The following is a 13,844-nucleotide window of genomic DNA, read 5'->3' as shown; positions in this document are numbered from 1 at the left end:
TTTGTAAACTCTTTCTATCTAGGAAGACGTATGTATAGGCGGGGAGGAATAGCGGCGTATCCAGGATGAGATATATTAATAAGGAGAAGCACAGAATGGCTTGTTCAAGTGGCGATGTTGCGACGGGACGCCGCCCCTAACGCTATTAGTATAGTGATTTCCTCCTTCTACGCGAATTATTACTCAACTAGATCTCCTAACTTGAGATACAAATTCTATGTCCTTCGATGAGTATATTACTGCATCACAGTTGTAGACGTGTCGACTCGTAGTTGAAGTCCTGCACCCGAAAGGCGAAAATAGTTAAATAAGGAAGTAATTCTCGATTAGATCTACATGCCCTGTCGTAATTGATTTCTAGATCTCTACCCCTCATAGCCAACTAGAATGCGTGGTATTCGTTTTAGATCACTGGTTAAGGTAATGTGGAATTGTTTTCGACGGCAAGGGCGTCTATAGTTGTCATCAACTCGTCACAGGACATAACGATCTCCGCATATCGTTGTCCAAGTAGATTTTTCTTTGAGGGAAAATAGTTTAGCATCTTAAGAAATGATACTGTCGTCCTCTCCTACGTAATTGTCCAAGTCCGTCAACATGCCGCGCGACTTCATTGTTATTGAAGTGGCGTGACATACATATACGGTAAATTCTAAACTGCATCCACCAATATTCTCAATGCAACGACGCCTGTGGAGGTTGCAATTAGGCCAGGCACCACCGTTCAAGCAATAGAAGTGGATGTTGACCTGTAAAGCCCCGTCATAATGACGACTCCGCTTAGGCATGACCATAGAGTTGGGCGGTCGTTGGCCTCCTGCCAACACCAGACCCGTAGACTCGCGCTTGCCGCCTGAAGAACCCGAAGATTTGTTGTACTATGACCTAGAAGGAATATTGCCGTAGTCGAACTCGGGTACCCCGTAACTAGTGTACTAGGTCCTCATGTACATAGGGGTGAGCGGGATTCGTAGTCGACATTCTCTCGGAATGGCGTCACTTGAGACTGGGATCGAATCTTTATGACGTGTCGTGTGCTGCACTTTCAAGCGCCGCCGGCTGTGAAGGGACCTCTCCAGGTAGGTTTGATAGGGTATAGGCGGGGCCGGTTTCCGGATGAAGTCGAGGGCTTATCGGCGTCCCGAGAGACATACCGTAGATAGACCGGGGTGGATTCGTACGATTTCTGAGTTGCCCAATGGCAAAGCTAGTCGTGGCTGTATATTCATTCTTTAATACGGCTGCAGCACTTGACTGGGGAAGGAAGTGCTGAAGTGCGAGGCTCAAGTCAAGATCTATCTCAGCAATGCGGCGTGCTACCTGTCACGATACACAGGTGAGTCACTTATTCTCGTCGGTTAGGTCGCTTGGAGGCCGAGCTCCTTCGAGAACCGTCCCTGGCGCGATTTGGGAACTCCGTCTGCCGCTCTGGCCAATCATCATCGGAATCGGATTTGTTGTCGGTTGTCCTCTTAGCTCATTTCCCAGGTTATACGTATATCGACAAAGAAGTGTTTCAAGAATAGCACAAGAAATCTCATATTCAAGCAATGACATCATTCGTCAGCGGATCTTCCAGTATCCCCTTGGACCCCTAGAATGCGGCTGCATCCGAAAATAACCACACCCTAGTCCAAATCCAAGCCCTCGCACTCCGTGGGGGGTTGGTGAAAAATCCGGGGCGCCGGCAAGGGCTACGATCTCGGATCCGTCTTTATCTCCTATACCCCTCCTACGTGAGGAGCATTGTCTTACATGCTTTTACAGCCGAGACCTACAGGCGGTGACGGCGGAAGGCTAGAGCCGTCATCCCCGGCCTTGTCTAAGATTTCGCCTAGCTGCATGGACTCGATCGAGACGGTCTACTCGGTGCAGTTACCCTGATATCTCCTGATATTTTTCCGTGGAAAGACCTCCACGTCGTCCGAACAAACACAATCCTAACGGCTTAATGCATACGGAGCAGGGATGGGCCGCGCAATATTAAGAAGGAATGTCGGGATATGGGAGGTTAGGTATGTTGCTGTGAAGGGTGATTACTCTTATTCTATGCACCTGCTATCCAATGAGTCCGTTGGGCAACATTCGGCGCATGGGCTGAAGGAGAGAAGGTGAGATTGGTGATGTCAGAGACGCTTCGTCAAGCCATGTGGCATTGGTCGCGTCCTTTCCAAGTGACGTAACTGCCCTGAGGACCCTTTAGACGATCATTGCAAGTGGCGTCCGCCTACCGTGCAGCGCCGGTCTTGTGATAGGTGGTCGCGTCGGTTTCTCACGGCGACGTTCGACTCTCCTCGTCCCTTCTTTTTGTCCTCTTAACCGTTGGTCCGTAAGTTGCGGGATGGTAACACAAAGTAACTGGCAGACAAATTGATATGTGACAGATGCTATATCCCTTGCATGTATCGCCTCACCTTATTCGCTGCCCCAGCCATGGGCCCTTGATCGGCAACTGATATCATATCAGAGGACAGACGGGACGATTTCCGCTGCGGAGACTGGTCCCAGCGCCCTGGAGGCGAGCTGAGCTGGTTCTATGCGTGAAATTGATATATATGCCTCAGTTAGAGGTAAAATACCTTGGCGAGATGGGCAGGTGGGAAAGATGAATAGATGGATGGGGGGGGGATGGGAGGGAAGAATGCGGTTGCGTATGTAGTTGCGACTGCTGCTGTCACCTTGTAAGACGTTTGCGTCAGTCATGTGTATGGGAAATGCAGGACCCTTTCGGGGTATTCATTCGCAGGGAGCGTGCCCCCCGCGTAGATCTTGGTTGCCCTCCTTGCGGGCTAGAATAGATCCCATGCCATATTGTACATGCCACATGGGCAAGATGTCCAATCATGGTTAAAGATATCGCAAACATATCCGAAAGCGTGCTTAGAAACGCCATGACGGCTAGGGTGCACCTGCAGATCGAACCGCCTTCCCATGGCTTGGTATGGGTTAGAACGGGTGAACCGGGAGCTGAAGACTGACGTCTTGTTGCATTCGCGTGAGCGCAGTGAGACGAAAGGGACCCTCGAAGGACCCTCCCATCCCCATTCCCTAGCCTTGATTTCCCGAAGGAAGATGCCTAGATAGATTAGCTCGAGGTCCCTTTATCTTGATGGCAGGTAGTAGGCCGAATCCGCGTTGCAGTCGGTGATGCATATGCCAGATGGTGGAGGTGGAGAGCGAGCGAGTGCCAACACTCGAGCTTCAGCTTTTCTGGAAGAGGGCAAAGCGGCTGTGGGAGCGGAGAGTGACACAAGAGGCTGCAGACGAAGTTATCAGCTGACCCAGCACGAGCCAAATCATGGCATTACACATTACACGACAAGTTACTGTCCGACTTCAACCTGTCAACCTGCGGGAAAGGAGGCGTATAGGCGTATAGGCATATCGGCATATCGGCATATCGGCGCATCAGCGTATCGCAACGTCAGAGCTCTCAAGCGAAGCATGGAACAATGCAACTCCCACACCCGGTATAGTCCCCACCTGGGCTCACCGAGATTTCAGACTTCTTGCAAGTTTCGCAAGCGTGCCATCTCTACATACGCCTCTACAGTAAACATGTTAGGAAGTACGTGTCGCATACTGTGGGGGTTGGCAGCCCGGTCGTAAAAGCTGCAGCACTGCTAGATTCGGTCATCGGACGAGACGGTTCTGGAATATTATAACTGTTAAGTTACAACAATAACCTGTTATAGGCATGTTAGGTATGTATAACATATGCAGGGTGGCAGTGTGGCAGAGTGGAAGCATAGAGAAGAATCTGGCTTAAATGGCAGAGTCGAAAAGAAGGTGGGAGGAGATGCAAGCAGATGCAAGGATCTATCATAAGCGATCGGCCCAACCAACCCCACGGATAGCCCCGCACTGAACCCCAAGATCTTCAAACGCTCTTTCCTTGTCCTGCTCGTCTACCTATTTTAGGTGTTGTTCTTTTTTTTTGGTGGTTGTGGTTGTGTTGTTTAGTACGGTAGTAGGCAACCGAGGCAGCAACGCAGTTGCTCTGGTGGGTTCGTTCTCGAGATCGGCCCACCGCCTTCCTGCACTTGCCGATTTTCTAAGGTGCGCCTGGCTTTCCGTTTTGTTGACGAAGAAATAGCGTACAAATTATACAGGTGGATCATAAGATACGCGCGCTATACCCTGCTAGCATCGCTATAACCCCGCATGTTCATAGGTATAGGAATTGTACTTAGGTTGGGTAGTAACGAGATTAGGATGTTCCCGGCAAGCAAACCAATAGCAAGTTAGAAACATATTCAGATATAGGATAATTCCTATCCTGCGTATCAAAAAGATTGGGTTTGCTACCAGCTAGTTACAGTAGTTATTTGTAAAAAGACGCATAGATTTTGAGACTCAGATATATGATTAGTATGTACTATGTAGGGTTGGAAACATCGCCCACTTAGATCCACATCCACATCCACATCTACCCACATGTAGGCAGGTATCCGATCTAACCAGTGAGCATTTCTGATTTGATGTGCCAGTGTGCCTAGAATACCTAGACAGATTTAGAGCTTGCTAGCTCGTTTAGTCGGCCTAGTGTAAAGAGTCAAGACGGAAAGTGCTTCGTCATGTTAATTGACGTAAGGTTCCATTATCCATTCTACATAATACATCCATACATGCCTAGCACTCTTAATGTGTGCCGTATGTACATTTCGCGTGCGTATGTACATGCTCGACTATTTGACTTTCTACCTACTTACATGTACACACTAGGTAGGGAGGTACCTAGGGCAGGTAAGGTATTCCAAGGTTGGAGGTTCTTCTATCGTGTGTTCCTCCAGGGCTCGGAAGGAATTCGTCAGAATTGGACAAACTCAACTTTCTCGAAACCTTATTCGTCCGTGCATTCGGGTGTTCCTGCCTGTCATACGGGTTGTAGATCGGGTACCTGGCAACTGGCAAGGCAACCTACACGTTACCAGCATCGTACGCAATACACACCAATACACCCAATACACCAACATGCCCCCCATACGCACCTCCAGCTACCTACTATTTCCAGCTTAGAACATTCGAAGTTAAAGACTTCAGTGTCAGGAAGACCTTTCCGGGGAGGGTACAGGGTGACAATGTGATACACTAGCTCAAGTATACATATGTACCTTAGATCACAGGGTACATATATTTGCGCCTTATTAATGTATCTGATGGGCCCTATTACGTGCTTCATCCTAGAAAATTCAGCGCTCAAGCGATATTCGTTTCCGTTTCGATGTTCCCCTTTTTGACTATTTAAGGTTGACTGATCCTCACCTGTTTCCCTCCGAGCCTTCCAGTCTGACGTAGTCTACTTAAGCTGACTTTTAGCGATCTACTCTATCCTCAGGTAAGTTCGGCCTTGCCTTCCAATCTCTCTTCATCCTTGAGCCGCTTAGGTACCCGTTCGTATATCTCCGCAGAAATAAAAGACGCTAAAACATCCCACCACAGCTTCGTCAACTCTTTAACAAATTTCTCAACTGAGAAAAGAATAACCTGAAATCTTTTGTACCTTTTCAGAAAAAAAGAGCACAACTTCCCTCGACATCACACACAGGCCATCAGCATGGGTTTTACGAAGACCATTATCCAGGAAGGCACTGGAGATAAGCCTATTGCCGGCCAGACCGTTACTATCGAGTACACCGGCTGGCTGAAGGACACCTCTAAGCCTAACAACAAGGGCGCCAAGTGAGTTTACAAACACCTTGCTACCCGAGAGAGATCCAGGCAATTACTCGGGATTTACGCCCAGAATACCTAGAAGTTTATTACGGTTAGCTAACCAGTATAAAAAAGGTTCGACTCTTCTGTTGGCCGAGGTGACTTCGTCACGCAGATCGGAGTTGGTCAAGTTATCAAGGGTATTTTCCCTAACTCCCTAGAACCGATTATGTGCTAGGAACTGACTATGTACTCAATCATATTAGGTTGGGATGAGGGTGTTCTCACCATGAATGTTGGCGAGAAAGCCACCCTCGACATTAGCAGGTATGATATTACCAACTACCAGCACTAAAAATTGACATTTAGACTAACTTATACTTAATTATAGCGAATTCGGCTATGGAGCTCGGTAGGTTCCATCCATTACTTTGCATCGTAAAATATTTTGAATATCCACCCGTCCGATTCCCCGTCCGGGAACTCCAACGGCAATACTCTTAGAAACGCTCAGCTGACGAATTATTCAGGGGCTTCACTGGCCACATTCCTCCCAACTCTGACCTCATCTTGTAAGTGCTATCCCTTGAAAAAGATATCAACTGCTATCCGAACTATAGAATTGACACTGATTTCTACCTTGTAGCGACGTTCATCTAAAGAAGGTTGAGTAAATACTACTAGGGTACATAGTAACCTCTTGACGGGATGGAGTTTTCGGTCCATATAATCTGGCAACGGACACAGGACAGGAGGTTCTCTCAGTTCGGGCATGCCTAATTTTTTAGGCTGCATGCGGCATGGGTTAGGGCGGCTTCTGTGTGAGAGGCAGGATTAAGACAATAAAGACTATCGTTGATCACTGAAATTTTCTATTCGCCTGTTGCTCTTAGAGACCTGCGTGACATCGTGCCAGTTGTCTGGGACTTGCAGCTGGACCAAGTGCTTTTACCACCTATCTACCTATCTATTACATGCAAGCTGCATCGCACCGATGATCCTCTTCCCTTACAAACTCTTCCGCCGAAATTGGTACTAGCCCAAATCGAGGTTACCTGCCGAATCTCGGTCTCACGGCAGACGGCGGCTACGATAAAAATGCGAGTTTTGTGGCCGAATCTATGTCTTGTGCGATTAAGACACGATTAAACGACCCTCTTTTATATCTGATCTCGGTACCGATAGCTGAGTTCATACCCAACTTCCCGTACCCTACATCCCGAGCGTTCGATGTGTTTCACACGTCGAATTCTAGCGTGTCCGGGATCTAGTATCGCAAGTGAATGATTAGGTGCCCATGTAAAGATGCAGACGCAGTTACCGTATACAAGTCGATACAAGTCGGGTTTCGCTTAGATGTAGGTATTTCGCCGCGGTCGTCAGTAACACATGATCTAAGACAACTTTGTCTACAAATCTGCCTACGACGATGCGATCGCCCGACGTTGGCGGCCGCCATTGTAACACTACGGACGCTTCCAGCCGCTTCTATCTCACATCGAACAGATCTAGGAAAGTTTAGGCTTTATTATTGTGATCGTTGTGCGGCTAACGTGTGAAAGAAGACGAAGAAGGAAAAAGGAGGGTAGCTTATCCAAGCTGTTTAACCACATTACAAAAACAAAAGCAAGATTTGCCCCTCGCATGGTGTATCGAGATCAAGTTACTAAGGTTGATCTCAATCCTTCGCTACTAGTTGCGATCCAAATTCATGGGTGTCATGGATCTTGGCAGGAAATAACACCCATGCAAGAGTATATGACATCCGACAGACATTTGCGCAAGAACTGTGACAACGATTGGAGTTCCTGTAAGGCAAGGCGACCCTCGTAACTTGGAAACAGGGATCGAAACCTGGGGTCAGATTGATATTGGTTGAGGAAACGCACATTCTACTACTACAGCTTATTGAACTTGGTAAATAGAAATCCTTCAAGTCCTACGATTCGCCTCATCTAGAATTCCGTCTCCAACTCTTACCAGCTAATTAGACCGCTCAAAATATCGCCCCTGATTTAGCCCTTTCCATGTTTCTCGCATGGTCGCAGAAAATCTTCAAGATTTAAATTGGGTAAATGGAGTTGCAATTGGAGACGACACTGGATAAAATGTCAAGGAGCACTTCTTTATAACCCGTCTATATTGAAACCATCTAAATATTTACCCATCTATGCCCCCGGCTGTCCCTTCATACCGGTGGAATACATCTTCACACCTTATCGTTTAGGAATCTCTCTAGATCTTCAAACTCCCCGCTGTGCTTCATCATGTCGTAGAACTGCCCTTTAGCCTCGTAAAGTTCTTTTGGGCTTCCAACCCTAGATATCAAGTTAGCTAAAGGATGCCTGGTGTATTTCGGTATATGGGTTTACATACTCGAGAACGGATCCCGCGCTCATGACTACCACGCGATCGTAATCGATGATAGTCTTCAGTCGGTGAGCAATGGTAACCAGAGTCCTGTCCCTTCCGTATTCGTTCAGTTCCTTTCTTAGAACTTCCTGAATTCCCTGGTCGGTCTCGTAGTCCATCTGCGATATTGATCTTAGTAACTGAAATGGTCAAGGGAGAATGACAAGTGGCACATATACATACGCTTGCAGTCGCCTCGTCTAACAACATCAACTTGCTACCGCGTACCAAAGCCCTGCAGAGCGAAAGTACTTGTCGCTGTCCGTGGGAGAAGTTCTCGCCTTTAGGTTTTACGGGGGTCGAAAGAGTGATACCAATGTCACTGGACGGTTCGTCGGACTGAGCTTCGTTAGTTCCATTATGCTGTCCGTTTCCATTTTGCGCGCTCTCTGCATTTTGGTGGTATTGGAACGACGCGATCCCGCTACAGTATTGTAGCGCCTTCTCGAGCGTTTCTGTTGGAATTTTGCCTGTTGGGTCTAGGTTTGACCTAACATTTCCATTGAACAGTACCGCCTCTTGTGGGATAATCGTGAGTGCTTCCCGGAGCTTCCTGCGTGGCAACATCGTGATATCTACGCCGTCGAAGAGAATTTGTCCCGAGACGACGTTAGTGAAGCGCAGCATAGATAAAACCAACTACGATTTTTATAGGTTAATATACTGTCATCATTTGGTCTGAGACGCCTGACTTACTGTACTCTTTCCAGACCCAGTCCTTCCCACGACTGCAACTCTCTCGCCAGCTGCAAATTTGAGATTGATGTCCTTTAAGATCTCTGGGCCATCTAGGTCATACTTGATAGTCACGTTGCGAAACTCGACTTCGCCAGTTGTTGGCCAATTCTCAGGCATGGTGGGTTCGGGGTTATCAGAGTATTGGGAAATTTTCTTGACCTCATCCGGCTTCTCTTCTGGCTCAACAGAGGCATATTCCCGGACTCGATGGAACTTTTGATATATTAACGTTGAAATTCTGATAGAGCTCCTTTAGTTCAACTTACGCTCTGCATTTCGATTTCAAGTTCGTTGCTTGCTCTTACAAGCATGATAATAAGTTGACTTAGAGTCTAGTTATCATATTAGCAACTAGGGTCTAATTTCCCTAGGAATATGGCTAACTTACGGTGGCATTTGACAACGAAAATCCAACAACGCCAGCTGCTACAAGACCTGCTTTCGACACGGCAATCCCGCCAGCAGCGACCGTGACTAGTGTAGTCATCATATCGACCTTGAGCGCGACCCATCTGTTGCAATTAAACTGAGCTTCGGAAGATCTCTCGAATATTCGCAGCTTATCTGCTAGCTGGTCGCCGAAGGTTTGGGCCATTTTTGCGCGGGCGCGAATCACAGGGAGACCAGCTAGAGTATCGGCGAAGTGGGCGAATAGAGGGGATTGCGACGACGACACGAGCCGTTTGACCGCCACAGCTGTCCTGGTGTACAGTTCTCCCGCTAAGATTCCAGCGGCGCAACAAGCGGCGGCCGGTAACATGAAGATTGGAAGTACGGAACCGACGGCCACAATTTGAAAGGCAAGGCGCGTAAGCGTCTCCACGCCCAATCTGAGCACTGCCATGTTCCCATATTAGCTTCTTAAAAGATATATACAATACCAAAAACCATAGAATAGAACTTCACTTACTGCCAGCCAATTGATTATCAATGGAGTCCATGTCTCTAGAGAACCGGTTGACTACTCTGCCGATAGGTGTCGTTTTATACCAAGAAAGGGGGACGCTCAACACCGCTTTGATGAAGGTGGTATGCAGTGATCTCGCGGCGTACCAGCCGCCATTCTCGTACGCGATATATGTTAAACCACTGAAAATGACGTCGGCAATACTCCATGCCGCGTATATACCAAGGTAGAATCCAATATTGTATGCATCGTCTTTCCCATAAGCGTCTACCCAGACCGCGATCCACAACCCGGTCCCGACAAACGAGGCGGTGGAAAGAATACTCATCGCAAGCGCCAGCATAGCGTAAAATGGATTGCCAAATAATCGCATGTATTGGAAAACTACAAGGACGTGTCATTGGTTTATTTTGGGGCAGATGTTGCGGCTAGTTGGGCAATACTCACATTGTAGACGGGCAGTTGGTCCGGTCTTGAGAGCTTCCTGTGTTACCTCATCTCGGCGTTTATCTTCCGCGCTTTTGATGTCACCGTTAGAGCTTCCATTAGAACTTCCAATGAGCGTTGTGCCATTGCTTTCGGCGGTATGAGTTGCAGCCGCTTCCACGGTCTCGTCAAGATTGCCTTCGTCGACAAGCGTTTTGTCGAGCGTTACGGATTTCCGGACCACGCCTAGGTTCTGCTGGATATCCTTCACTGAGCCGTTCTCTAGTGTTATGGTTAGGTCTGCTTGGGGCGCAATCCATGGCAGCTGTGTTACGAGTACCACAGTCCTTCCCTTAACTATAATTTTGAAAAAACAAGTATTGTTAGTTGATCGCTGAATTCCGATATGTATATGTTATGTGGACCAGCTTGTAAGAAACATAATACAATATGGAGAATACTTACGTAGATCGCCGCAGAAAGCTTCCTCCCATAGAAATGCTGACGTCTTGGAATCAAGAGCGGAAAAGACATCATCAAGTAAAATCACGGACGCTTTCGAATATAAAGCTCGTGCCAGAGCAACGCGAGACTTCTGGCCTCCAGATAATGAGGCCCCGTTCTCTCCAACCTCAGTACCATCTCGTTCTGGAAACTCGTCAAAATCGATCGGCAGCCCGCAAGCGTTGATCACTCGGTCGTATCGTGCTTGCTCAAAGGGGCTATTGAAGAGAATATTGTCACGGATCGTCTCATTTTGTAACCAGGGGCTTTGCGAGGCGTAGGCAATATCTTCGGGGCTTGTTACTGTGCCATTCTCAAGGATAGTCTCGCCAAGAATCGACATGAGGAGTGTTGTTTTCCCACTCCCGCTCTGCCCTGTTATTACGTTTAATCCACCCTCGACGAAATCGATGGAAATATCTTTTAACGCAAATAAAGCTCTCTTGTGACGCCTGAAAGTAGCATTGCTGATCTTAAGCTGGCCGACCGGATGAGATTGCAGGGGCGTAGTGCTGTTGATATAACGGTCTAGGCGCTTGAGAGAAACACCTGCGGCGGTGAAGCCTCGTGACATGTTTGACGCCATCGACAGATTTCGGCGCAAAGTCCTAATTAATGTTATAGCCGTAAAAGCGACTTCTGCCGTTAGTGGTTCTTTACGAACAAGCACCTGTAAGGTGAAGATAAGTACTAGTGATAGATTCGGGATCGCTTCCGTGAGTTGATTTAGAGTAATATAACTGGTATTTATCGATTAGTACTTCGTCATAGAACATGTCAAGAGTAAGACGGCTCACAGTATGTTCAAGGCCCATATCTTCTTTTGTTCGCCGAGTCTGATTTCATTAACTCGCTTGATGATAGCTTCCTCCCACGAAAAATATTTGATCGCTCGGATCGAGGCTAGATATTCTGAGATGACTGAAATCCTCGAGTCTTGTATTCGTTTCATGTCACGTTGGATACCTACCATACGTCGGGCAATCAAAACCGGAAACGGCGAAAGCACTAGCATTATAGCAATACCAACGAGTGCTGTCCAGTCTAACAACTTGTATAAACCAAAAAGAGCCACTACAGATCCAGATGTCACACCGCAAGCAACAAGTACGACGTCTCGGCCTCTGGCGATAGTGTCCACATCGGCACCCATGAGGTTTGCCAGGCGACCTGTTGAAGTAGTGGCTTGTTTACTCTTTTCCTTTTCCTTGTCCGTAGCGGCGATCTCGGCAAAGACCTCGTCGTCCAATTCCATGGATCCCAATGCTTTGTAATATAACTCTTGAGTCAACGCAGCTCTAACACGCACAAGCAGGCGAGTTGATGTGAATACGTATTGCTGAAAGCACACAGAACGCGATAGTGGGCCAATGAAAAGGAGCGCTAGCCAGACCCAAGGCCGGAACTGAGATCCTTCTGGGTCAGAAAGGTAGCGAAGTAATCCGTACATAGCGTACGGAGCAATCATTTCAAAAATGAAAGACAACGCAATCCAACAACCCATGGTGGTAACTTCCTGAGGCAAGAAGTATATTAATGTCCAGAATGTGGATTTGCCTTTCCGCCGTGCCTCCTGAACTCTAGAAAGCAGGACGAATGGCTCATCATACCAGGGAAGTCTAGGTAGTTCTTCTAAGGTCATTTGTCGGCGCAAACCCTTGAACATGAGAGGCGTAAGCCATTCGTACGTCACGTAATACTCCAACCAGCTGCATGTTTCTTCGGGAGATGGTTCTCGGGTTGGTATTTTCTCAGAGATATCAAGATCTAACGATGGCGGTATCCATTCCCTTCGTGTGGCGAGAGCTACAAACACGGCGGCAGCTAGTGTTGATATGCTACAGATCATCATTGGGCTCATACTCTCATTATGATCTGTATCGATGTATGGAAGAAGCTCCCCTAAAGTAAGGATGAGCAGGGAACCGGCAAGGATAAAATTGGTGTGGTGCAAGGCGACATGCCTCCACTCGAGATCGTACGCCAGCCGCAAAACACCAATGACAAAAGCATAGGCTAAAGCGGTCGCATCGGTCCACCTGCCTTCGCCCCGGACAGCGGCAACGATCATAAAAGCTAACGAGCTAGCTCGTAAGAGTTGGCTAGATAACTCAAATGGCCATGCTACCGCGTGCGCATTGGATTCGGGCCCAGAGACCTTGGAATAGGGACGGTGGAGAAGATATCTGACAATAACCAGGAAGGACGCAGTGATAATAGTAAGCTGTAGATACCCAGCTCGGGTAAAATCCGAGAGGTCATGAATCCATTGAAGACTCGATATGCTAGATAAGCTCATTAGATGTCTACTCTCTGATAATATTCTGGAGTAAGGGGTGTTCATCTACCTAGTCGCCCTAAACGTGCTATTTAGAGTATAGAGCGATTGGGAACGAAAGGGAACAGAGTCCCAACCATATTCCCTAAAACCGAATTGATTCATGGTTTCTCATGGCAAAGGCTAAGAATGAGGTATCGTGAGACGTGACAGTTCTCCCGGTGAGTCAACATGAAAATCTCGATGAGCAAGCTGTTAATACTCGGGTAATTGCGTGCTCGGGGGGCTAACCACCATCAGGATAAGCTGGGGCCTGGAGGGACGTGAGACCCTTGCCAAGAGGGGAAAAGTAACCTTAAGAATTGCCTGAAGCTATTCTGACGTTTACACCGCAAACCGTAGAATTGGCTACCTGGATTGTAACTAGGTAACTTGGACAGTCTATATGGATTAATTGCACGCGTGTAAGTTGGATATTTTGCAGGGGAAGTTTATGTGGATATCTAGCCTGTCGTAATTGGTTAGTCTAAAAGTGGTAGGTAAGAGCTGCATACTCCGATCTCAATGCGCTTCTCGGCTCGGACTGACTCACTAATTCATTTATCTTATCTATACCTCCCGTTGAAAGTCCTAGATATTTGACGATGGAACATCAGAACATTAGGACATCGGGCATACCCAGGTATATGAGCGAAAGCCGTCCTTATCTGGTTGCACTGCACACTTCCACATCCCCCTTCACCTCTCTTCGAGCAGTCTGGAAGCGTCGGGTTTGTGGCGGGTACGAGATTAGCGGACTAAGGACAGCAGAATCCGACATGTCTCATTCGCTCAGAACCGTTCCTCACCCAGACATACCCAACTAAGCCTAGCGACTGCGCCTCAGCGGACACATAGTAGCTAGGCCGGTGTGCTCGGTCCCTC

The 13,844-nt window shown here is 47.7% G+C and overlaps 2 protein-coding genes across 2 annotated transcripts; one reads left to right on the top strand and one right to left on the bottom strand.

The window, feature by feature from the left end:
• Positions 1 to 5,201: 5,201 nt before the first annotated feature.
• Positions 5,202 to 6,625, top strand: F4807DRAFT_45128 (FK506-binding protein 1B). The gene is made up of 7 exons (XM_048000220.1): positions 5,202 to 5,338; positions 5,482 to 5,682; positions 5,791 to 5,855; positions 5,922 to 5,982; positions 6,047 to 6,067; positions 6,186 to 6,227; positions 6,302 to 6,625. The coding sequence occupies exons 2-7, from the start codon at positions 5,558 to 5,560 to the stop codon at positions 6,327 to 6,329; spliced, it is 342 nt and encodes a 113-aa protein (XP_047855486.1). The 5' UTR covers positions 5,202 to 5,338; positions 5,482 to 5,557; the 3' UTR covers positions 6,330 to 6,625.
• A 1,080-nt stretch (positions 6,626 to 7,705) lies between these two features.
• F4807DRAFT_45344 (ABC transporter) lies at positions 7,706 to 13,291 on the bottom strand. The gene is made up of 11 exons (XM_048000460.1): positions 12,991 to 13,291; positions 11,440 to 12,927; positions 10,604 to 11,382; positions 10,160 to 10,495; positions 9,716 to 10,096; positions 9,194 to 9,642; positions 9,072 to 9,137; positions 8,764 to 9,018; positions 8,251 to 8,706; positions 8,032 to 8,186; positions 7,706 to 7,973 (listed from the first exon to the last, which is right to left on the bottom strand). The coding sequence occupies exons 1-11, from the start codon at positions 13,083 to 13,085 to the stop codon at positions 7,865 to 7,867; spliced, it is 4,569 nt and encodes a 1,522-aa protein (XP_047855485.1). The 5' UTR covers positions 13,086 to 13,291; the 3' UTR covers positions 7,706 to 7,864.
• Positions 13,292 to 13,844: the final 553 nt, after the last annotated feature.

This window comes from Annulohypoxylon truncatum (assembly GCF_022578515.1).
Source record: "Annulohypoxylon truncatum strain CBS 140777 unplaced genomic scaffold F4807scaffold_11, whole genome shotgun sequence".
Lineage (NCBI taxonomy): Eukaryota > Fungi > Ascomycota > Sordariomycetes > Xylariales > Hypoxylaceae > Annulohypoxylon > Annulohypoxylon truncatum.
This window is presented reverse-complemented; position numbering and strand designations above follow the sequence as displayed.